Raw genomic sequence first — 27256 nt, forward strand, 5'->3', positions numbered from 1 at the left:
TCTCTTAGATAAAAAAAAATGCAAGTTGATTAACTATGATACCTTGTTGGAGCAATTCTCTCAATCCAACATCATGTCTTCAACAACTTCCATAGAAAGAGAAAAATATTTCTCCAAGAATGATAAATGATATTATTTAGATGATTTACAAATGTATGTAAGCCTTATTATATAGGCAAGGCTGAGAGAACAAAGGGCAAACAGAGAGACTTGTGTCTCAATGAGATATAAAAGTAGGTACCATACGTACAACGCCTACCCCAATGCAAATACCAATGCACTTAGGATATTTTAAATAAAGACAATGAATCAAATGGAACTTAGGCAGCAACAGTAAATAATAATCAATACCAATGCACTTAGGATATACTAAATAAGGACAACTAATAAAGTGGAACTTAGGAAGGAAGAGTAAATAATGATCTACTCTCACATCAAGCACCATTATCCATATAAATACACACAAGTTAACTTCAAAATTGAATTGTGGTAGTAGTTGGCATAAGATAATTTTGCTAAAAGAAACTTTTTTTGAATTTACTTTATTTGTCTGTAGTAGGCATGCTTTATGACTATTTTCTAATATAAGTAATTTAAGCTTCTTCTTTTTTTAGCTCTCCTCCATTAGTAATGATAAGAACAAATTTTTCACATGGATTCAAAGAAGACAAGAAGTATAATCCACAATCTATAGGTCAAATATTGGTCCTTATCTAAACTTATGACTAATGAATTTTACACAACGTGAAGACTTACTCAATAAACATTATAGCTAGACTAAGATCTACATCACTTTAGACATTCATTAAGATGAAATTGATTAACTTTATTAGTGTATCTGTACTAATAAGTATGAATTCGCCTTTGGAGTTAAAAATTGGTGTAGTAAAAATCCATAAAAGAAACTACCCATTATGTTACAACTAAATTTTCTAACATTAAATACTCTTTATTATATCAAATAAAAGTACACTAGTTACCCATTCACTTGAAGAGAATGAATGATAACAACTAATTAACTACATTGTTATGATAAGCCTTAACTAACAACTAAAAGATTAATTAACCTTAGAAGAAATGATCAAATTAAATTAACCAAGTATATTACATACAAAAGTGAAATGATATATAATTGCATCTTTGTAACAACCATTTAATATAAACGGAAAAAAAAAAAAAAAAAAATTGCATAAGATATATAGCTAAGACTAAATTAAGATGCTAATGAAAGAATGTTATGGAAAGTTGGCAAGGTTTAGATCAAATCATAACAAGTGAAGCAAAATATGATCTATTATGTACAAGTTTTCGCATTTGGAGGAGAGGAGAACAATATTTTTTTTAGTGGCAAATCTTCGCCAATTGGCGATTCCATCTTTTCGGGAAATTGCAATTCAACAAATAAAACCTACATATGGGGTCAACAATGTCGCCGAGATGTTAAATAATTTTCGTCCAAATCCTAGGCTAATCGCTCATTAGTTTACACATTATTGGTCCCAAATCTTGGCACAATCACCAACATAATCTACATTTAGGATGCAATAATTTTAAAAAAATTGTCAACCTTTCCCTAGTGTTTTCTTATTGGACAATGTTATTTCGCCCTTAAAATAAAATAATATCTTCCTTGGGGTTAAGCATCACCTATCATTTTACTGGCACATATCTCCAACTACCCTCATTTAGCCAACTATTTCATGTTTTGGGCTTTGGGACACATGTCTTGATTTCGAGAAGATTCAGACTTTATGCTATATCATTTAAAATTTGGCCCAAAATAGAGTTGAAGCCATTGATCTATCTTACAATGACAGTCCAAATTAATTCCTTTCACCATAAAAATGATAACATGAAAAGTGATAATGACCAAGTTGGCAATAAAAAAAGGACAGATTATTAATTGGATCTTAATGGATTGGCATACTATAAGTACATTGCACAATGTACACTTGGTATGTGGGACATGGAACACTCGTGACTTTGTAAATTCACCAAAAAATAAAATAATCTCTCCGTGGCAACCGACAGATTAGCCAACTATATTAATATTTTCCATTATATGAAACAATTAATTCACCTCTTACATTGAAAAATCACCATAAAAATGATAACATAAAAAGTGACGATGACTAAGTTGGCAATAAAAAAGGACACATTATTAATTGAATCTTAATGGATTGGCATACTACAAGGGGCCATAGACCACTCGTCACTATAAATTCACCAAAAAATTAAATAATCTCTCTATGGAAATCAACATATTAGCCAGTTATATTAATATTTTGCATTATATGAAACAATTAGTTCGCCTCTTACATTAAAAAATTGTTTATAACAACAACAAAAATCACCTACATTTATTTGCATACCAAAAAAAAAAAAAAAAAATTCACCACAATTATTATTAAATTTTGATACGAAAAAGAAAATTCTGCCAATAGAAAATAATTTTCTCCCTTGCCTCGAACAAAAAAATTGCCCTCTATTAAAAAAAATTCATGCACATTTGATGTTGAATTTGCTATCATTTTACATATTCTTCTCGAGAGAGGTTTGTTAAAGTTATCCCTAGAGGAGAAGCAATGTCAGAGGCTTAACCTCCCAACCTGGGACCTAGTGTAACCCCAGTCATTCTCAACTAAGAATGGCCCTATCTTGCATGGGATAAGGCATGTGTACACCATATCGTCTAGTCACCCAAGCATTATTGTGGAACCCTCCTAACAGACTATCCATGTATTATGAGTCATTCAAGCCTCTATTGATCATACCAACATCATTTGACACTAAACCTTCCTTGGCCAGGGATTCCAATGGACACTATATGCCTGATCACCCATTTCTTGACTTGACCGACAAGACAACACCCAATTTTCCCACCATGAGCTAACTAGAATAATGTTTTCAATTTGTAAATCAATCTTGATTGTGAAACATTATTCTATTTTCTGCAAGTTATGCATTATGTCAATTTTTTATGGACCAACAATCCTCTCGGTCATCCTTGATGATCCATGGTGTAATTTTCCATCTCAGATTGTGTTGTTTAAAGGATATACAAAACATTATCTATTGTCTCTTAAAGAGTTTCTTGGATGTGGTCAAAAAATTAAAAAAGTTTTCATTTTCTAAGTAATTGGACACCCTTCACCAAAAGGCATGCTTTCATAATCTTAGTGCCATGAGTACGATGCCACTGTATTAGGAAGCATACAACTCTTACATGATCTTTCTCATTGCCATACGTAAGCTCTAGATAGAAATGAAGAAAAAGTTACAGAAATAGATTTAGAGTTTATGGCTCCACACATGACTAGTATGGCAATCCCTCATTAATTTGTGCTTTTCTTGCATTTAACTTTATAGGGTCTGATTGGACCATTCAAAAAAACAAAGAGATATGTGTACATTATTCTTATATCAGCTAACAATAATAAAATGGAAAGATTCAAGAGATATGAGCTGAGAAGAGCTTGCGGTGCTTATATGCATGTCGTCCTTCTTACTATCCAAGCTATGAGCTCTAATGATTCTAAATTAATGAAAATTGTTCGGCGCCATTAGTAGAGTAATTAATTTGGCATGAAAGGCTATAGATTGGTAAAGGCAAATGCATGAACTCTGCACAATCCACTAAGTGGTTGTGATTCCCAACTATATAGAACAAGGCTCAGTTACTGTAGTAATTGAATCTCCACAAGAATGGAGTTATGTGAATGAAAGAAATATGCAAGGTGGGGAGGAAGCGTTTGAGATCTTGGCCAAAAATATGAATAGTAAAGAAGGCCGAAATATTAAATGGAACATACAAGGCTGCTAGGCTATATGAGATAATTTAATTTCTTTGGTATATGGTGTACTCCCAAACTATTATGGATAATACTCATTTTATCTAGGTGTACTTGTATGTGTTGCTTATACACATATATAAGCATGTGTTTAATTAAAGTATACATGCATGTTAGAGTATATGTATGCATGTCTTACTTTAAGGTACACACACGCACAATGAAATATATGTATGTATGTAAGTAATCCGTACAAATATACCTAGGTACCATGGGTATTATTTATAACATAACACATCTGACATCAAACAGTGCAGAACTTCCAAGTTATGTGTAAAGGTGTATATGTATGTATGTATGTATAACTTGAACAAAATTAAGAAATAAAATTGTTACCTTTAAATAACACATCCGACATCAGCTCATGGTGGATACTTGGTATTATTTAGTTTGCCCCAACATGCTTCTTCTTGACCCAAGCAATCTAGACAAACTAATAATAACTTGGTGGCAGGTTGTGCTCGTGCCCTATTCCCTCTCTGCCAATGCTTCCCCCCTTCACCATGCTCCTGCAAGGAGGAATAACATGGTGAGAGCATATTTCTAAATCAATCAAAATTGAAGTTACCATATTAACTAACCATTTTCAATTTATATAAAATCACAATAATTACCCAATATTCTCTAATTCACATGAAATCATAACAAATAACCAATATTTCCACTTCACGTGAAATCATAATGAATACCCAATTTAATCAACTATTTTCACATAAATCATGAGTTATCTTTGTTTATCTTGTATTAATAGTTGATTATTCTTTGAAGTATTTCTATTAAATCTAATCAAGCGTTAAAAGTTATCTATACTGATTCAACCACCCATGTCTGGAATAATTTGGTGCTCTTCAATTAGTATCATGGTAGTTTTCTTCATATATAGTAATCACTTTGAAGTAGATTTACAAGAGTACTAGCACCCAAGCATGGACTTGAATTCTCAGAAAAAAGGCACCATTCCTTGGTGGGAGAAGTAAGACCTTTTGGAGCATTACAAACAAATTTGAATGCCTTGTATTATAATGTTTGGCAATCAATAGTAAAGGCCTACAACACCTCCATCAACTCCCCCACTAGATCAAGTCAAGAAGAAAGAAAGTAGTGAGTGCAAATGTTAAGCATACAATTTTGTATAGAACATCCAAATTTGAGTTTTTGGTCCTGTGTAGCATTTCAATGTAGTGGATATGGAATAAGCTAAAGAAAATTTGTGATGGAGATGCCAAAGCGAAGAAGTGAAGTTTCAAACTAATTAAAAACAAGTTGAAAGTTCAGAGATGAAAGAACATGAGAACACAACTTCTCATTTTCTTGTGTTGATGAGATTATGAACAAAATCAAACTCAATGAAGAAGTTGACAAAGTTGTCATTGTTTAGAAGGTTCTAAGGTCCATGCCCTTAAAATTTGATACTAAATTTTTAGGAACTTAAGAAAATGAAACATTTAGATACACTAACAAACGTTGAGTTCCATGGGATCCTGACCACCTAAGAAATGAGGACTGAAAACAAGTCATCAAAAGGAGTGACAACTTTAGAGCATCAAGAGGTTTAGCTCTCATCCCCCTAGGCTCTGTTGGTCCTGTAATTGTTCAATTTGTCCCTTGAACGTGTCTCAAGGTTAGAGCTATGCCTTGTTGGATTCTTTATCCTAGAAAAAAATTGTTGCTGAGTTGGAAGAGGGTTAAATATGGTTAAATGGAACAAATCAAAGTCCCCTCGTGCCAAGTTTGACACGACCCTTCGCTCTCATAAAGGAAAATTCATTGATAAGATGTGAGGGCCCTCTTGTTGTTTTGGTTTGCATTTCCTTCTATGAATCCTCTTTGTTTAGAAGTGCTCTTGTGGGTTCTACCTTGTTGTGCCTTTGTTTCATACCACCTACATGTGCTTCATTGAAAATCTCTTGTCTTGGGTCGCAATTCCCTTGTTTAACTGTTTTGTAAAAGGTTTCAAGATCCTTTCATAACCTATTTTCACTTAATTAAAAGATTGAGAACATCAAAAAGGCAAAAGTGCAAACTATGTAAACCAAGTGAGAATTCTTGTAATAAAATGAATGTATAAGAACTTCATTTTGCGAGAAAGCTAAATAAAAGGTTCAAGAAATATCAAAGTTAGTTACCATTCAAATGTTTCAATTGCAATGAAAGAAGACATTTAGCTTCTACATGCATAAGATAAAAATTAAAAGTAGTGAGGACAAAAAAGGATGATTACCTAAATAATGGAGAAATCATTATCAAACAAAGAGCCACGACAAGAGCTCACACAAATACAAGAAGAATCTTTATTAAAAACGACATAACTAGTCAAAAGGAAGCAACAAAGAATCTTGGCAATGAAAGTAAATGATAAGTAGGAGATATTTTCCACAGCATGTTAAACTGTGCTATTGCTATTTGGATTTAACTATGGAGTTTTTTAGTCAAACTTATTAAACCATATTTCATGAGTAGTGATTCACAAGAATCCATCTCTCATGAGAATAAATGGAACACTTAGCACTCACTGGATCTAGGTGATGCTCATTTTATCTTATGCTTATCCTCTGTGAGAATCACCTAGATCCAATGATTCCATTTATTCTCACAAGAGATGGATTCTTGTGAATCACTAATAAAATATAGATTAATGAATTTGAATAAAAAAACTACATAGAATTCTGATACCAATATCGCAAAGTAACTGATGACAAAAAGAAGAACAAAAGGTGCACACTGAAATGAAGAGGATATAGATTATGGGAGGACATACCATTAAATTGTGTTGAGCACATAGGTATCCATAAAACATATTTGGGCTAACTCATAATTCCCTTTTATGTATTCCGCCACTAGAGGGGACTATGCTACACAACAATAGTAGCTAAGCTTAACCAAACCCACTCCTAAGTCTTTGGTAATCCACTCATTTCTAAACCCTACTAGTAGCATTCCAATTTCCAATTTCAAGGAATTTAGGGCCCGTTTGGTTGCTGGAATACAATCAGAATAGGAATAGAAAATTAGAATTCATTTATAATTCTCTGTTTGGTGCATCAAATCCGAATTGGGAATAGGAATACGTATTCCCATTTTGCCCAAAAATGAGCATTTGTCCATTCTCCAAAATACGTGTAATTGGAATTTGCAATACCCATTCCCATTTTGATTTTTTCTTATTTGAAAATGTTTTCAGATCCGCTTCATTATAACTTCCTGTTGGAGCTCCCCAAAATGAAAAACCATGGCCATTTTCAAACTGATGATACTATATATATTCCTTGGATTCTACTCACGGAAGACCAGCACATAGTGGCCAACGAATCGCTCAGCAGCGTGATTCGATCGCTCGATGTGGGATTTGGATTCACCCGCTTTTCTGTTTTTTGCTTCACATTCTTTTTGCAAACGCCATGAATTTGTTAAAAATAAGTGTGTGAGAAGATGAAACCCTCTATAAATTATGTTTTTTCTTTTTCATTCATAAAATTTGATGGGGTTAGAACCTTCAACCTTCAATTCAAGTTTGTGCAACCAAACAAGAGATAAATGGGATTGGATTGTCATTTCCTATTCTCATTCCCCATTTCCATTCCCATTCAAATTTTTTCTTCTAATTCCCAATTCCTATGCCTGCAACCAAACGGACCCTTATTTTAAGACGAAGAAGAGATTACCTGTCAATCCGCAGTCCACAACTATTAAGGACTGAACGTTACACAATCCTAGCCAAACACACTGTGTAACTTTCCATAAGACATCAACCTTTCAAACCAACTTGTAAGTTTCCAAATACAAATTTTACAAGAAGGGATTGTCTATTTAGCACTAATGACAATAGATTAGCAAGTTTCGTTATAAAAAGGTCCTCCATGTTAACCACCAGCGTTTCAATGTTCCACAACTAGTAAGGACTGAACTCTACACAATCTTTGCAAAGCTTAACCAAACACACTGTCTCTTTGTTAAGTTGTTTAGTAATGAAGCCAACATCGAAACATACAAATTTACTACGAAGGATTGTCAATTCACCACTACTGACAGTAGATTAGCAAGTTCAAGCTTCTTAAGAAAGCTCGTTTTTTGCTACTATGATCATTTATTGTTTTGGGCAGGTCAAACACTCAAGAACGATCTATTCCATATAATTATTTTTCGCTACAAACTGCATTAGTTTGACATGAGTTTTCTGTAAGTCAAAAAGAAACAGTTGAGTACCAAGGAGATATTCATCTTTTGTAAATTGCAAACTTCTTTTTGCTTAATCTCTTTCGAAATCTCCATAAATGGAAGCAATATCAAATGTTCCTAGAGGTAGGATCCACAGAGACGTGCATGTGCGTGTTTGAGATGCCAACTTCATTAAGGTAAAAATATCTTTTATATTTATTTTTGGAGAGACATTCACACCAATAACAAATCAGTGTACATTGGTATTATAAAGGGCTATGGTTCATCCTTCAGAAGAATAAATCAATCATGAACTAAAAAGAAACATGCAATAAAGAGAGAACTTCTATAAAACGTATAAACAGTTTTGCTGGATAAACTGCAGAACAAATAAAATTTAATCATAATATACAATGAAATTATTAATCCTCATTTCTATCGCCGATGAGTGGTTGCCTTTCCATGTTTGTATCTTCAAAATATTTCCTTTGAAATAGGGTTTTTGATCTTAATGTACTACCGTGCTTTCTTAAAATATCCTGTTCCAGTTCCTCACTGGAATTCTTCAATCTTTCAGCGTTTCCCTGCATATGGGAAAGACAAACCTGAACAGCATCGTGGACCCTCACAAAATACCACTCCTTCCCAATGAGTTCTAAGACACCAGATTTGGCAAGTGTCGACATGACTTCTTGGTTTGGATTGGATATTGCCATCTGTGTAATTAATGACAAGAAGAAAAACTATACTCTTTAAGAATGCTTAAGCTATGATAAGAAAACCCAAGAAACTATCTCAGGCATACATGCAGAATAAATCCAATTTTGTCTATCCACTTTCGTCTTTAAGCTTTATCTCATTAGAACATACTAGGTTATTCAATCCGTCTAAGATATATAAAACCCATTGCAAGAGAAAAGAGCACTTAAACCAGCTACAACACAATATTGTCCTTGATATAAATCAGACTAAAGAAACTTCATTTAATCCTCTGTTTTTGCAAGTGTTTATATTATTGTGAAGGAATATGCTATACTACACCTGTATGTCACGGGTTTTGTACTCGTGATAGAGTTCCTTCAAGGCTTCAGCAGCACTGGAGTCAATATAGGTGACAGCTGTACAAAACATAATTAAGTGAATATCAAATGTTATTTTTATCTGCAGTTCAAGAAACCAACATTTAATTGATTAAATGAATGCAATTAGCTTCTACTTCATTCCGTGATGGTTAGCAAATTGATATTTATCAAAGACTTGAAAAGGAAATTAGCATCAAAACAATTCGCGTAGGTTAAAATATAATTTGCACTTTTTAATATCCCAAAATATAAAATCCATGGAAAAGCATTCCAAAGGTGTAGCGAATTATGTCTGGGATCAAGAGAAAAAGAGCAGAGATACATCATTATAAATCTAATTTGCAGAGGGTCTTTATTATCATCGAACACATGAGATTGGTCGATGACCTAAATGGTCTCATCCTACAGATTGAAAAGATAGTCATCACTCACTCGTGAAGGCCGTCAACCTTGTGGTTGAGATCATTAATGTGCCTGATCAGCTCAACGGCTTTCTAGCAATCGTCCCTTATCACAAGGCGATTGGCGACCCTGTCATCCCACGTAAAACACTGGATGTGAGCCACCAGCTATATAGAGAAATTATATTTGGACCAGGAAAATTTATTCTAAACATGTTTCTACCAACGTACCTTATCATCTCCAAACAATTGTCTAGTAAGCTCTTAGAACCCAGTGGAAATAGAGTATTTACCAGACAAAGCACCACCCCAAGCCAAAACATCTGGCCTCAGCAATGAGCAACAATTCCTAGAAGCCAAAATCCTAAAGAGTTCCCAACGGATCTATTCTGAGCCCCTAGGTGGCCAATCTGAAGAGTCTTTCCATCTATAGCCAACAGCAAGGGCCAAATGATAAGGGGTCTTATAATGAACCACCTTATCTCATGCAGCAGCAAGAGAAGAATCACAAAGAATCTGAAGATGAGAGTACATACACAAGATAGGAGAGTTGCCATCCCAAGCATCAGACCAAAACAAAGCCTTAGAGCGTCCTTTACATATCAAAAAAAGACCTCTCTTACCTAACTAAGCACCATTCTTAAGAGTCTGCCATACCATAGAGCCATGACCAGCCAAAGGAAGCAAGGAAATAGAATGCGGATCAGCACCCCTGAAATACTTCTGAGTGATTATATGGGCCCAAAGTTGATTTTGTCCAGAGCACCAACACCAATAAAGTTTAGCAGCAAAAGCTTGGCTATTTAGGATAGCAAAGCACAACCCAAAGACTGCGCCTCCTTAGACTGACAAAGAGTGTCCCAGTTGATTAAACTCCATTTAGAATTACACAAATTACCACTCCAAAGAAACTGCCGAGAAAGAGCATCAAACTCTTATAGAAAGTAAATAGGAGCGGCCTGAACCATGCCCCTATAAATAGGAAGAGCCTGAATACTATATTGAAGATGAGTAAACCGAGCAGCGGTAAAAAGCCATCTATGAATTAGTTACCTTCTCCTAAAGCTTGTTAAGCTAGTTCTGCCAAAAGAGACGTGGGTGTCTAGAAACAGCGATAGGAATACCAAGATATGTCAAGGGTAGCAACCCAATCTGAAACCGCAGGATGTTAGCGATCCTCCTTTGAATAGCTTCAAGAGTATTAAAAATATATATAGAGGACTTATGTCCATTAATTTTTTAGCTTGACACCACCAAATAAATGTCAAGAGTATGTTGAATAGCCTCAGCTTCTTGGACCCAAGCAATACCTGCAAGAGCGGTGTCATCAACAAATTGAAGGTGAGAAAATGAGGGTAGCCCATTATCCCAATGCCAACATGAATAGAATTCTAAGAAACCTAATACTTGATGAGTCTCCTTAGGCCCTCAATAATAAAGAGATAGGGGGAGAGAGGATCACCTTGACACAAACCCCTAGAGGCACAAATAACTGGGAAGGCTGACCATTAAGAAGAACAGAGAAACATGCAATAGTAATGCAGCTCAAACTCCAACTTACCCATTCCAGGCTAAAGCCAAAGGCAAAGAGAATATTCTTGAAGAAACTTCATTTAACTCTATCATAGGCCTTGGCCATATCCAACTTAATAAACATAGATTGCTCCCTTGAACTAACCAAAGGGAATAGCTTCAGTAGCACTAACAATCCCATCTAAAATTTAGATTTAGGTTTAGATATTTTAAGATTAAATTTAGTATTTAATTTTTATATAAATTACTTAATATTTAGAAATGATTTAAGATTATTTCAACAAACTTTTTACTTATCTATTATGCTAAATTATCTACTATATTTTAGGTTTCAATTAAGTATTATAGTTTCTAATGAAAATTTAAATATTATAGCAATAATAAATTTATATTAAATTAAATATGATTATGGATAGCAAATAGGTGCATTAAATTGGCAAATTTTGATAAATTTTGATTTTATTTTAAATTAAATATGATCGAGTGTACTAAGTTGACAAAATCTTCCTCTTTTCTTCTATATTTATAATTAATTGTTTTTTATATTGTTGATAAATTTTGATTTTATTTTGAATTAAATATGATTATTGATAGCAAATAAATGAATTAAGTTGGCAAATTAATCCTCTCTTTTTTCCTTTCTTTTTTTCCCTTTCCTCTAGAAGTACAATTCTTTCAAATTATTCTATTAATTTTAATTTTTTTATCGATAAGAGGCTAAAGCCAAGATTAATTATTATTATTATTTATTAAGTGTGAGGAGATTCGAATTCAAGACCTCTTCTATAAGAGGCTCATAGGTTCACAATTTATCATTGTGTTGTAGGCTCTTACCTCAAATTAATATATTAATTAATTAATATACTCCTTACTATTTTCTTAAACATAGATTTGTTTGACATTCAATGATTAAATGAAATATGTTTTGCTAATTTCTTTATAATTGAAATAGTTAATTTCAGATATATTATTTAAAAATAATATTTTTTATCGTCATTAAACTTACATATAATTTTCTAAATATAAGTAAATAAACATAATAATTACTTAAATATCTTTAAAATTATAATATTTCATAAAAATTATAGTTAATTAAATATATTGTGCTAAATAATTGAATCAAAATTAAAAATTATAATAAAAACAAAAATGATAAATTCTATACATCTAATTAAAACCCTTTCTCCATAATAAAATTCTGTGCATGCTAACAATTTAATTCAAATTTTAAATACCCCTCTCCACAGCTTGGAGTAGGAGTAGTAGATTTACTTGTAAATTATATATAAATTTTGAATAAATTAAAGTAAATGCATGAAAACTTCATGGTCCTTTCTTATCTCAGTTCTACACTTCTTAAATGAAAACTGAAAATTTGATTGTCAAATGATTAATGATTAATTTCATAAATTCAGAATAATTTACTAAATTTAAATGGAAACAAAACCTAAAATAGCATTGCGCCTGTTCGGCGGATCTACCAAAATATCTACTATGTCTAAAACTAGGCGATCAGTTCCTGGCCGGTGCCGTGGAAAAATTCGGAAGCAACTTTGATTTGAATGTATTTATTACAGTTGTTGCCAGGTTGAACAGAGCATATTTAGTATTTTCTTTTACTAATTTGGTGCATTAATTATACTCCCCTCTTATCTATTGTGTTTAACCCGTGAAATGGAGCCACCTAGCCTGGATGGCAGAGCTGGCTATCACCTAAACATCTTTGAAATTTTTCGGAAAAAATAAATTTTGTTTCTTTATCTCCTAGTGACAACAATCTTTTTGAAGAGGTCCAAATCAGAATTGTTTTTGCCAGATCTTTCTGCAACTATTTGTAAACTGGAAACTTCTACCAACTTCAGCCAACTCTCTGTTGATTATGGCCTGCCTCTTTACAGATTGGTATCCCACATGTTCATCACAATCAAAGCGATCATGTCTCCGCTCTTTAAACAAACGTACAATTATTGGACTAAACAAACTTAGTAGCTAATTACAGATTTATTTTCTTACCTGTGTGGATTTGAAGATATAGATGAAAGAGCCCCTCTTCATCAACAGAAGCTCTCTTAGCAAACATGCTTCGATAAGCTCCATTTCCTCAAACCAAATTTCTCTGTTGTTAGCACAACCAGATGATATTTGTTTTTATCATAGGGATCTAAAAGCTCTGCGCTTATTTTCACTCCGTGATGAAAAGATTGAAATGCGTCTGCAAACTCCTTGATAGGAAAATAATTGGTATGCTTGACTTATGTTCACCCAATACTGTTCTTGGACCAATAATGATAACGATAAAATGAGCTCGACTTAATTTCTATCATGAATGCAGGGAAAAAGAATAATCGCATGCTTTTCATGGGGAATTAGAATTGCTGGAGAGAGAAGTTGAACAATTGGTGCTTCTCTGTCAAGAATAGAGGGTAGACTGAAAAGCATATTTGCAAGTGCCTGGACAAGCTTCGTGCCTTTCTGTATGCATTCATTCACAATTTCTTTCCTAAGATGACCGAAACCATCAACAGACTAAATAAATAAATTTTAAAACTATGGCAAATTGCAACTCAAATTTGATTTTTAATATGTAATGTGATATATGCCTTCGATGAGCAAAGTTGCTCACTGGTTATCAGTTGACTCCGACTCATAAATGATTTTCATAAGTCGAATCGACAATCAGCTACGATAAGTAGAGACAAACGCATTAATTACCCCCTCCTACCTCAATATGCCAAGGAAGACCGCCACATTTCTCCATGCATGAACCGTGAGGTGTTAATTTTGTATAAGCTCGACAGGCTTCGGTAAACTCATTCATTACACCAGACTGCCTTAGGAGTCAAACTTTTTCTGTGTAGGGGCTCCTATAGAGTCTACCGTGTTTGTTATAAATGTCCGACATTTTGTCCACGGAAAGACATACAATGAGGTTCGCTATATATATAGTCTATCGGCTAATTATAATCATGATAAAACTTTGGAGGGATGTTCTTAATATCATATACATATTGAGAGAGAAGCTTGAAACATGCAGCAATCAACAAGTGTTATTACAGGTTACAACAACAATATCATATAAAAATTGCACATACATATGAATAATAGTAATTAAAATTCTAAAATTTCTATTTCCTATAAAACTGATCGAAATTCAACATGGTATCAGAGCAAACCCCTCTTGAGACCTCTGAGATTTTAGAAATGTTTAAGAAATAAATAAATATATATCTAATTTGGAAATAAACTATTAATATGAAACTCTTGCAATTTGAATGTATGCATCAAAAGATACAATAGCTAACCATCTAAGATTTGGCATAAAACTATAAAATATTTGATTAGCCAAAGTTCCCATGGCTTCCAATAAATATTTTAAAGTGTCGAATACTTCACAATTCTGAAACTCAATTCATTTTGAGTTTGTCACAATGTGGGCCTGATTTATATTCAATACAAAACATTATTAAAGAATATATTTCGATTGTATACAAACGTTGGTTTTTCCGTAGTCACAACAAGAGACGCAATGCATCATAGTTCCTGCCTAACGCATAATGGTTGTAGAGCTGTAGATGAGTGAGAATAAGGTTAAATAGTTCTAAATTAACATTGTGAATGCATTAATTTTTGCCTAGAAATGCACTTGTGATCTGATAAGATGACTCATATTTTGTTGTTAAATTCTCGTCCTAGTAATGCATTGGTGATCTTATAGGATGGCTCATATTTTGTCGTTAAGTCCTCGTATTATAATAATATATCTTTGGACATTTAAAGCCAAGAATTAGAGGCCAAAGTCCCCAATATGGCACTAAGTACCTAATATCATACTACGATCAATATATATGCTTTAGACAAATTTGCACCTTCTACATTGACAACTTAAAATATGTGCAATGAGGAAAGATATCCATACCAATATTTGAATTATAGAACTTGAAGAAGTGATGAAGCGTTTGGAGTATCACATTATATGTTTAAGCATGCTACTAGAGAACCATAAGTAGTTAGAAAAACTCCCCCAACTATGTATTATTCTCATATTGCTTATCAAATGGAAGTTACACTATTTTTAATCATTAGATAGAGATAAATAGCAGTATAAAACAATAACAACATAAACATATATGCAGAGGAAAAAATGATAGATAATATAGAGAAGGAATAGGAAGAGAGATAAAATAGTAAGATAGAGTGATACCAACATAAGCGGAGAGAGAGAATTAAATATAATTATTTTTTTTAATAAAACAAATAGTCAAAATAAAATCATGGTTATAATAAAAAATTAAAATGTATTATATTATAATTAACAAACTAAGAATTTAATTTTTATATTAAAACTCACATTTGTATAAGAAAAACAGAAATATATTGAAATATAAAAATATTTTATAAGTAAAACTAATTGATTAATTTTACACAGAACATTTACTAGTTAATGTTTTGTATTTTCAATTTTTTCATAAAATAAAGTAATTTTTAATTATGAAATAATATCTATATAATTTAATATGAATATAATTATGAAATAATATCTATATAATTTAATATGTACATTTGTAAATAATAAATAGATGTAATACATATAAATTTAATGTTGATGAATAAATATGATGTAATAAATAAGAAATAGAATATAACTATTTAATTTTAACACATAGTTTATAAAAACTTAATAATAATCTACATATCTTTTAGAATTGAATTATTTCTTTTTTGTTGTTATTTCTTTTACTATGTTTTTTTGATGTAAAATATAATTATTAGTTTAATATTAAAATATATATTCAAGTTTTAAATATGTTTAAACTAAATGATAAATTGTTTAAACATAAAATATTAATAATAATAAATGATATAATTTACAAATTGTAACACTTATCAATTATACATATTACAAACACTATAATAAAATATAATTAAAAATAATATTGTTTAATTTATTTTTACAAAAGTAAAATAGTAGTAATAATTTAACTACTTTTATTAAAAAATCGAAGTTCTAAAAAAATTAAAAATTTAAATACGAAGATATAACATATTGAAATTATATTACTATTGAGAATTAATATTGATTAGACATGTTGTGTGAGGTGGAAGATAAAATGATTGAAAAAAAAATCTTTTCAACTTGTCACAAATGTGTAAAAGATAAAGTTGTAATTAATGCATTCATTAATACAAGATGAAGTTGTTGGAAAATATTTGTATTTTTGTTGAAGAAAATTAATTTTCTCCCCAACCAAAAACAGTATAGACCAATAGAATGAATGAAAAATGTGATTTATAAAATAATAAAAAATTAGAAAAAGATATAAACATTTGAAATTTCATATAATCTTTTAAATTCTTTGATTTGATTGGTCAGTGTTAATGTCATATTAGCATTCACATGAATGCATAAGTATTCCTGCCTATGGCAGGAACTAAATACTACATAAAGAGTTTTGTCGAACATGTATTGTTGAAGCATTGTAAATCACAAAGATTTTCAAAGTCACAACAAGCTTATTGACTAACGAAAGGAATGAAGGGGAAAGGTCACAATGATGTTATATTGAGAACGCATCATGGAATTCCTTGCTAACATCATATCTTGGAGCATTAGTGACAACATTATTGGAATGGGCATTGACACCCAACAAACAAAACAAGTAGATAAATGTGTTGAATACATGGTAATGTGTCTAACAACAAGATCCAGTTACCTCCCAACCTGTGAGATTTAATGTGTGATGATTAATAGAATAATATTATAATTCAGATTGCAAAGATGGACATATTTATAAGGTTTCTGAGATGATTATATATTTATGGAGCCATGAATGTAGTGAGAAGGCAAAATGGCTTTATTTATAAGGGCATTCAAAAGTATATTGAAAACATATGCCCTAAATAATATTTGGGGGTCGAGACTGATTATCATATGATCTTGAATTATGGTGAGAAGTATATAGTGAGTACATGTGCAAAGTTCAGAGAACACAAAAACCAATCGCAGTCTAAACTCTTGACGAAATAGTATCCGACTGGAGTAATTTGATTGTTGAATGTTCTTTGCTATTGGATGAAAACTAGCCTAAAAATGAACTAAAATATACAAGAGTAGGAATAGAAAAATATTAATACAATATGTTGGGGTGAGTGGTTGTAAGTGTCGAGGCAGGTAGACACACAAAACATGAACCAAAGCATGGTATCTATAGCCAGTTGCCACGAAAAAACATCATTTCTTAGAACAAAAGGAATATTGAAATCACAAATATGGATTCATTTCTTTAAACTTCATCATTCAATGCATATACTTCTAGAGGGATTGCACCTATTTATTGGATTCTTCGTCATTGTTGCTTCCCTCTGAGGAGTCCTCATCTGATGATTTGTTCGTTTTATTCCAACAGGTTTTGTTCTAGCTCTTGATGTCCATTGCTCTATTGTACCAATCCCCATACAAGCGGAAGGTACATTTTGCATTTTCCTCTTGAGGGGATGATATCAGCCCCTCCACGAACCACCATCTTGAGGCTGTTTGCCAGTTGGGTTTCTGTTTTACCCAACAAATCCTTTAGTCGCACGTTGTATGCTCTTTTGCTTTCAATTTTCCATTGCTTTGTGTTGTAGATCTACACTAGGATTTCATTATCATCCCAAAGCCATCTGAACTCTTCCTAAAATAATCTTTTCAAGTCATCTCACTTAATTTTGTTTAATCTACATCAAAGAACTGATCAATGGTCACTCTACATAGCGTTGTGAGGACCTATATCACCCATTCATTTAGGTTGGCATCTTGTTGGCCAACCAAATTGTCTCACACGTATACCAGCATCATATCAGATCCTCCCTTTTGTCTCCACTAAGCCAAGGAAACTTCACTTTATTGGCCAGTATTGTGTTTAACTTGTAACTAGTACTGTGTTTACTCCTCAAATGGGTATACTAGAACCAAACAAGTTGTTGTAACTCTCATGCCTCCACATGCGATGTGAGGATAAAATGCCATAATCAGTTTTTTGTATCTTCAATTAATTTGTCATTGTTGCTCACTTCATTGCATTTTGTACAGTTGCCTCCTTTGGCACCATTATTGTACTTTTCACGTTTGGCTAGTTCTCTTCCTCTACACTCCCTTGATTCCCTTAAAGAAACCCTCCTTCCCCTTCAAGCCATCCCTCAACAAGTCTCCTTAACCTTCACCTTCGTTTTCCTTTGCTATTCTTCTAATCATTAGGCGATGACTTCATGGTCATCTATTTGATCCCTCTCTATGTATGTCTTATCTTTGTCCAAGAGGTTTGGCATTAAAATGTGTTGCCTCCTTCTAATTTCATCATATTCCTTCTTTTCCCTATATTTATTTTCTTTGTATCGGTACAAGATTTACTAGCGGTGATTCTCTTTGTTGGACTCTTCGTGTGAGTCTTACAAGGCAAGGTTTTTTCTAGGTGTCTAGACAAACAACACATCAAGCAATCTACTACATGGCTCACACCAAGTTAAGTTCACATTGCACTCTCCAGAACTTCCTCTCGTGTGGTTTCCCCTCATACATTGGTTTCAATAGATGCTTGCAGAATGGATGCAAAGTCCATCGTCAATGTCCTCTAACCTTTGAACAAATCATCATTTCCACTGCTTCTTGTACCTTCATCTACCAGTTGGCCCATTATGCTACCTTTGCCATGCAACACTCTGCCACTCCCAATTTTGAATCGATAATGGTGCCAAATGTTGACCCATAGGGTAACTAGTTCAATGCATAGGATAATAATAGAAAATGTAACAAAACATGGTATGTCAGAGAACTCACAATTGCTTCTTCATTAATTTCATTAAATGCTTTACAATGTGTGACAACTCAACAATGCCAACCACCATCATGATATCCACCGGAAGCAAGTACATGACATATATAAGTGCCAAGCAGTCGCGAGCTCAATTGTCACAAGCATTCCCAACTACCAACCCCTTGACAACTAACAAGTACTAACCATATGTAATTATCCTGTAACACTCGTATGCGTTGTAAACTTTGGGGTTATCTTAGTTGATCAGATAAGTCAAAATGTTTAGCAGGTAAGGTTTTCTTGTTCAAGAGAGCGTAAAATACTTTATGTTTTATCCTGGATGTTGAGGTGGTCACAAAACTCACATCAACAAATGTCAAAACCACATAGGGACATTGCCACCAAACCTTCGTGAGTGATGTTGCTTCTCAACCACATTGAATTGTCCACTCCTACATCCCCACTACTCATTATAATCTCTTCACATATAATAAATTTGATTACAATGATGGAATTTGGGACATGTGACCTTTTCAAACATCACTCCTTTGCAAATGGAGATCCACTCTTTTGTTGTAGGCCTCGTCTTTTTGGCTTTTCTTCTTGGTAGTTTTTGGCTAAGGCTCCCTATGTTTCAAATGAGAATTGGTGAAATTAGCTAAGTCTAGAAGAAAATTGTTGTCCACCTAGCTCCTACAATGGAAATTGTGTTTGTAAATGAATTATGTCAACTATGAAAGAGAATTCATCTTTTAGAAAAAATGTCAATGAAGTTTTGAATGTTTTGACATACTTGCTAGTTTTGGAAATTTCTATTTTTAGTAATTTTCACTAAATCACAAAATGGCCTTATTTTTAGTTTGGAAGTACTTACTATTTTTAACAGTGCATGTTTTCAGTAAGTATTTTTTTAGTAAGTTTCACTATGACCCAATTTGCCCTAATTTTGCAGTTGAACAAAATTACTATTTATAGTAAGTTTTATTTTGGCAAGTCAAATGAGTAATAGTTGAGGTGCAGGAATAAGGGGAACCAGTTCTACATCCAAAAAGTTGTACAAGTCTAATGGTTGGTCAAAAATTTACAAAGTTAAAAAAGGCATCTCCTAAAAAAGCATCTTCTAAGAAGGGATGCCACCTAAAAAGCATCTCCTTCGAAGGCAACTTCTAAGGGAAAAGGAAAAAGCACCGAAAACACATAAAAGAGGAAAAAATCAAGAAAGGCATCCAACTCCAAATGCAACATGACAATCAAAAAAGCATCCATCTTTAGAGGTATGATCAAAAAATGGCTAAATCATATAGACAAAATCCACTATAGGCATGGATTTGCGCTCAAAGAAAGAAATCCTCCACACTCAGGAATGGGCACCCAACAAATGAAATCCTTCACTTGACCTCATATGTGCCTATTGATGTGTGTTTAATGACCCACCAAATAGTAGAACAAAATACTGAAATATCTTATCCTCTCTTGAATAAAGTCTCGTGTATGCTAAGACTGCTAGAAGATCATATGATGACTTCAAGGTTCCTTCAACGTCAAGTCTTGACTGTGGATAAAGCTTTGTTGTCATTTGTTGATAATCACAAGGGGTCTTATGTGTGTTCACTCATATTTGTTTCAAACCATACAAAATGTGAGCACTATCTAAAGGTTTTTCTATAAAGTACTTTTTTTTGGATTTTCACGAAGTATGCATAAATTAAATGGGATTGGGTTTAGAGGCTTATATTTGATTCCTAAGGGAAGTGATGGCAACAAATCATATTTCTCAATTTACCAAGCTTCGCTTCGCCAAGTTATAATACAACTACATGTGAACTGGTGCAATCTTCAAGGGTTATGTTGAGAGATTTTCAAACCACGACATACACCATCATAAAGAAGAATGTATGCAAATGATAGAAGTTAAACATATGCATGAAATGGCTTTGGGCTAACTTTGCACAATGTTTTAGAATCACTAAAATGTCAAAAGTATGAACCAAAGGAATTCATTAATATACCATCATCTTCTTCATTGCCACAACACGTAACTAAACTAAACTTAATCTAAATGAGAGAATTTAAGAGAACAAAAAAGCACCAACACACGTCAAGTATTCACCAAGCTTCAATAAGAACTCTATTATCTCAGTAGCTCATAGCAACAATCTCAGGAAATCCTCTCTTTACAAATGAGAAGTGAGGCCTTTATATAGGTCCTTGTTTACAACGGATGGCACAGACGATCACAATAATTCATGGCCCAAATCCTACCACACCAACCTTAATTAAGGTTAGTGCAGACAAAAGGAATCTAAATTAATGCAATAAGGAATCCACTACTATAGTGGGTAATAAATGTCCACTACGCATGCCCATTCGAGAAGGGAGTGGGGTGCAATAAATGACCACTAAGAACATCCACTATGCATTAAATGCATCTATCCTTGATCCCCCTAATTGAAGGCATGGAATCGATCCAACACCATGTCCAACTCTTATGTATTGATGCTTGGTGTTGATTCTTGCTTGAATTCCAGAAAAGCAACTGCTCTTTCTGCTTTTCCCAAACTTTCCTTCCAATCTGGTAGCAAGTCCTAAGTGGTGTGCATGGTATTCAAGAATATGGAGAAGTTCTCAAAATCATCTTTTTCAAAAATATTCAATTGAAAGAATTCCTCGAACTTGACTTTCAAATTATTAGTTGTCATTTCATCTTCCACCAATCTCTGTAACAATAAGGATGCAACTGTCTTGAACACTCCCTGCTTGATGTTGCCAACAACCTTCCTCCATCGAGCAGATTCCTTGGTGAAGCTCTCAAATATTTCCTTAGTTGTGATTATTGCACTATACCATCGAAGAAAATCATACATATCCCTCTCACTAATAACTACATCATTGATCAATGTCTTCTTTGGGGTCTCCATTAGATTCTAAATATCATAAATCATTTCATCTTGGTAAGTATGCTCATCCTCCCATTATTCCTCCATGCATTGGATCCTAGAGAGTACAACTAATGCCATAGTATGTACTTGCAACAATTTTTCTATATGATTGAAGGATTCTTCCTAAATTCCGTCAACCCAAACCTTTGCACCTTAAGCAATCTGCTTGATCCTATCAATGTCATCTACTACTTCAGCTGAAACACCTGTAGGAGGGACAAATGATGGAGATTCCTCTCTTACTCGACAAGGCAAGTTGTTAATATACTGACACAAGGCTTTGATTTCCCTTTTTTGTTTATGGTATCCTTCTTCTAGATTCTTTAGACTATATTTTAAAGGCTGAGTAGAGTCATCAAATTCTTCTATGATTTTCTCCCGAGAGGCACGACCAAGATTGATTTCCATCACATGGTACTCATCTGAAGCAATCTAATCCTTACCCTTGTCATTTGTAGGAGTTGCAACCTGCAAAATCCTAGAACCTGATTCTCCTATGACAACCTTTGTGAATCTTTTTGCTTTCCCTTGCTCTTTAGCTTGGTTTGCCCAGTCCAAAATTTCTTGCAATTCAACTGCCAGATCAACCTCCTTTTGTTGACTCATTTGAATTCGCTGCTTTAACCATTCTAGAATGGGTATACTCTAGTCTACTATGATCACCAATTTTTCTTTCATTTGGACCGCTTCAATGTTGATCTCCTCTTCACCTCTTGGACTATCCACTCTAACTTCAGGAGCTATAACTTGAATAGTTGGAATTTGTATCTTTGTTGTAGGAGCTTCATCCTCTTCTAGACCAACCTCATCCTCCATCATTTCTTGCTCTAAGATTGCAGTAAGACTTTCCTCCATAGCTCTATCTTGATGTCTCACTCTTGCAAGGATTTTTCATAGCCATTTATACTCAGTCTATCATGTATTGGCCTAGCCAAATTTTCTTCTCACTCAAATCTCCTTATGCTTGTCTATACTCCCTTTCATAGCCAAATTTTCTTCTCGCTCAAATCTCCTTATGCTTGTCTCTAATCCCTTCCTTTCAAATGTTTCTATCTCCTAAACAAGAGGAGTGTGACTCGGAGAAGAGAGAGCATTTCCAAATTTTTGCTTCTTTTGTTGAGGCTCTTGGACGTCTATCTCACTCCTAGGATATTGTTCTCGAGCTACCTCTTTCCCTTTCTTGGTTCCTACGCCTTCTAATGGAGTTCCTCTTTTTGTGATACTCCCTTCGAATATTTGTCGTAATCATTCATCCCTAAGTGGTCGATGACCAATCAAACAATATGTGAATCCATTTGTTGGTGCAACTAGTTTTTCAAGCTTATGCTCAATCCACCACATTGTAAAATCCAAGACTACCTTTGAAAGACAATCCAAATCTCTAACCTCCTTTTTCCAATCATATGGATGAATTGTCCCTTCTGGATTGAATCCTTTCTACATCACATTTGGATCCTCCTCCATCTGATCAAGAACTTGGAATATGTTGCGTGCTCTAACAATGTTCAATGGCAATCTTGAATGCATCTTCTTTCTAATCTCACGCCCGTCTGAAGAATTTGACCAAAAATCCTCAAGGTGAACTTGATGTAAGTACTTTGATCCCACTACTGATGTGATCTTGTTGCAGGGATCAAAATTAGGTCTTTCGAATAAAGTGGAAGATGGAAGAAGTGGAGTTTTCTAATGATCTCTCTGTTGCCTGCAAACATGGACACATCTATGTTTTTCCCTCCTATGGAAATTGGGAACTACAATCCCAAATTCCTCTTCCCATTCTAAATCTTGTCATAATCTGTGAGTTTTCGAGTAAGCTCTAACAAGACCATCTTATTCATTGGGTACCTGGGAAGTTTGTATGGCTCTGTGGAAAATCCCTAAACTCGAATGTCTGAAAAGGTAGAAAATTGAATAAGCCAAGCACCATAATCTTCCACCAACTTTATCACACCAACTAACAATCTAATATGGAGTGTTTAGACTATGTGCATGGCAAAGACATCATTAACTCTTACATAATCATCCCTGGAGTACAAATTCAATTGCAGGTAGCATTCATGACCTTTCAAGCATTGGGTTCTACTCACAATCGGCCCTTTGCATCTCATTGCATCATAATTCATCTTTTGTGCTAGCATATAGATAGCATAAGAGCTCATGTAAAACTTTCTTGTGTGCTCTAGATTCGTCAATTGTTCATTCACATTATCACTTATGAGTCCATCCCAATCTATCTTATCACCTTTTTCTGTCACCTACTCAACAAAGTACCACATCCAAGATTCAAAATCCATAGGAATGAGGCAAACCAAAAATGCGACTAAGCATCGTGATTAGGTCACTATACTCCCTCTACAAGTCAAGCTATACTAGTTCCCTAGAAATCTTGGAATGATGTGATCTATTCTTTTTCAACCATCTCTTGTTGATTATTTCTTCACAGAACTGAATTTGAGCAGTGTAGATTCTGAGTCCCTGGTCCTGTGATTTCGTCACCATTCTCGGGTGTAAAGGAAACCTAAATGCTTTGGATACGGATGTTGGAGAAAATTCCGCGAGAATATTTCGGTCTGAATTCTTGATTGTTCTGTACATGGGACTATAGTGTTTGGCACATTCCATGATCATGTTAGGAATAAGGTGTCTCAACCTTGGATAATTCCTATTCTTATTATTTGTTTTGTAATATGTATTTCTTGCAAATAATGTTGATGTTTCGGCATCTTGAATTGTGTATAAGGAGATCATTGCTAAAATGGTTATGATGGATTCCTATGACACGTAAGAGCTATGTCAGGAAGATTCAATGACAAGTAAGAGCTATGTTATAAGCGTTTTTTAGGGTTGCGAAGAGGTGGTATGCGAGAAAGTGTATTGTTGGTACTGTGAGTTGCTACTAGAGTCTTCTGTTGTCGCTATTGAACTTGCATTGCAAGTGTATTGTAACCTTGTGTTGAAGATAATACATTGTGTAGGTTTTGGAGGGGTGGGGTTGTTTTACCGAAAGGTTTTTCCCCACTGACAAATATTTGTGTTATGTGTTTCTTTCTCTATCTATTTTTCTTTATGTTTGGTTTGCTGAAATATTGTTCTTTACATGATATTGAATCTGTAAGTGTAAAAGATTTTAATAGGATTTGCACCATACTTCTCTTAAGAGATTAGCGTAGGAAGCTGTTTCCGCACCTGAGTTTCCTTACAAGTGGTATCAAAGCTTGATCAACTTTTGATCCTAGTTGTTGGGTAGGGTTTTTTGAGCTAATCTCAAGTTGAGTGGGAGTCTTGTGCAGAGCATCCTGAATCTTATTTGCAGATTGAGATGGCGAGTTCATCATAGGGAAGAATGGAGGTGGAGAAATTTAATGGCACTAATTTCGAGTTGTGGAAACTCAAGATGGAAGACATGTTGGAAGATCGTGACCTATGGGAAGCAACTTCAAATGCTACAAGACCAGCAATTGTAGCTCAAGCAGATTGGGATATCAAAGACCGTAAAGCTAAGGGTCTCATAAGACTCTGTTTAACCGATGCAGTTCTTCTAAATGTTCTAGATGAGAAAATCGCATATAGTTTGTGGGAAAGACTTGGGGCCGTGTATCAGGCCAAATCTTTGGTGAACAAGTTGTTCCTGAGGAAGAAGTTGTACTCTCTACAAATGGAGGAAGGTGGATCCTTAACGGATCATTTAAATGCATTTAATCGGCTGGTTGCACAGTTGACATCAGCTGGTGTCAAGTTAGAGGAGGAGGATCGTTGCTACACACTTTTGTGTTTTTTGCCGGATTCATGAGACCATCTTGTGATGGCTCTCGGAAGCATGTTAGTCACTTTCAAAATGGATGATGTGGTGTCTTCGCTGCTTCGGAAAAAGAAACCCTTGTTGTTTGTGGGAGATCCACGGAAAGAGGGAAGAAAAATGGCAATAAGTCTGACAATAAGGGTAGATTCAAATCCCGTGGGAAGTCAAAGACGTCCAATAAGTCCAAGGCAAAATGTTGGAACTGTGATAAACCTGGGCACTTCCGTAAAGATTGCAAAGAGCCAAAGAAGAAGAAGAAAGGTTCAAATTCAGCTTCAGAAAGATCTCAAGAAGATGGCGATGCATTCATCATAGCTTTGGCAGCCCATGCATCTGATGATGTGTGGTTGGTTGACTCGGGTGCATCTTTTCACATGACCTCTCATCGAAACTGGTTCTCAAAATATGAAGAGTTCAATGGTGGAAAGGTGTACTTGGGTGATGATTCTCACCTAAAGATAGTTGGACGTGGAAGGGTCACTATCAAATTTCCTGATGGACGAGTAAAGGGAATCAATGGACTTATGCACATTCCAAGTTTGGCACGAAACCTATTATCTGTAAGTATGTTGAATGATGTAGGTGTGCAAGTTGTTTTTTCGAAAGAAGGATGCAAGATGATGGGAGGATCGATAGTGCTTGCAAGGGGTACTAGGAGAGGTACCTTATTTCAGCTAGATGCATGTATTCCTCTATGTAATAGTTCTTCATCCTCACCATCTGAATGAGCAGTGAAGAATACTGTGGTTATTGGTTTTGATGGCAATGCAAACACTTTGGAAGGTAAGCTTCCTGCAGAAAAGACAATGTTTTGGCATTTGAGATTTGGTCACATTCGTGAAAAGGGTCTCAAAACCCTGAAAAATAAAAATCTCGTTGAGGGGTTAAATGATTGCAATCTCGAGTTTGACTTCTATGAACACTGTGTCTACGGTAAACAAAATCGTGTTCAGTTTTACTCTAGTTCTCACAAATCTTCTGATGTTCTGGATGTTATTTATTCTGATGTATTTGGTCCTGTAAAAGTTCCTTCAATCTCCAAGTCTGTATTTTTTGTATCTTTCATAGATGATTATAGTAGAAGGACATGGATTTATTTCCTTAAAAGTAAGACACAAGTCTTTAGTTGATTCAAAGAATTTAAAGCCCTTGTAGAGAATCAGACTAGTAAGAAGATTAAGTATGTGAGAACTGACAATGGTGGTGAGTTTTGCTCAACAGAGTTTGAACAATTCTATAAAGAACAAGGTATCGAGAGGCATAAGACAACTCCTTATACCCCACATCAAACTGGAGTTGCAGAGAGAATGAACAGGACACTGATGGAGAAGGCTAGGAGTATGCTTAGTGGAGCTGGTTTAGAACAAAGGTTTTGGGCCGAAGCTGTGGCCACTGCCTGCTATCTAGTTAATCAATCTCCTACATCAGCCCTTGTTGGTAAGACACCCATGGAGGTGTGGTCTGGTAAGAAGCCTTCAATTAGACATCTTCGTGTTTTTGGTTGTGAAGCTTATGCACATGTTCCAAAGGATAAAAGATCTAAGTTGGAAAACAAAGCCGTTAAATCTATTTTCATCAGATATAGTGCTGGTGTGAAAGGATACAAGCTTTGGGATCCTGTGACTAGTAAGGTGTTGTCTAGTAGAAATGCTATTTTTAGAGAGCTAACATCTTCTCCTATTGTGCTACAACCCGATGAAAAAGAA

At 34.3% G+C, this 27256-nt stretch overlaps 1 protein-coding gene across 8 annotated transcripts in view; it reads right to left on the minus strand.

Moving 5' to 3' along the window:
- The window catches only part of LOC149531528 (sulfate transporter 4.1, chloroplastic-like), a 220521-nt gene that overhangs the window by 21528 nt on the left and 171737 nt on the right, over positions 1-27256 (minus strand). For 2 of the 8 annotated variants that reach the window (XM_089811875.1, XM_089811872.1), the window contains exons 16-18: positions 9048-9124; positions 8612-8722; positions 4188-4360 (exon numbers count right to left, since the gene is read on the minus strand). In XM_089811875.1, coding sequence (XP_089668001.1) covers positions 4214-4360; positions 8612-8722; positions 9048-9124 — 335 coding nt within the window. In that variant the 3' untranslated portion in view covers positions 4188-4213. Of the gene's footprint in view, positions 1-4029; positions 4361-8198; positions 8723-9047; positions 9125-27256 lie in introns of those variants that run through there. The other 6 variants (XM_089811877.1, XM_089811878.1, XM_089811874.1 and 3 more) reach the window with 4 other exon arrangements.

The sequence above is a fragment of the Cupressus sempervirens genome, chromosome 11, assembly GCF_028749045.1.
Source record: "Cupressus sempervirens isolate cs-2001-9-10 chromosome 11, ASM2874904v1, whole genome shotgun sequence".
NCBI lineage: Eukaryota > Viridiplantae > Streptophyta > Pinopsida > Cupressales > Cupressaceae > Cupressus > Cupressus sempervirens.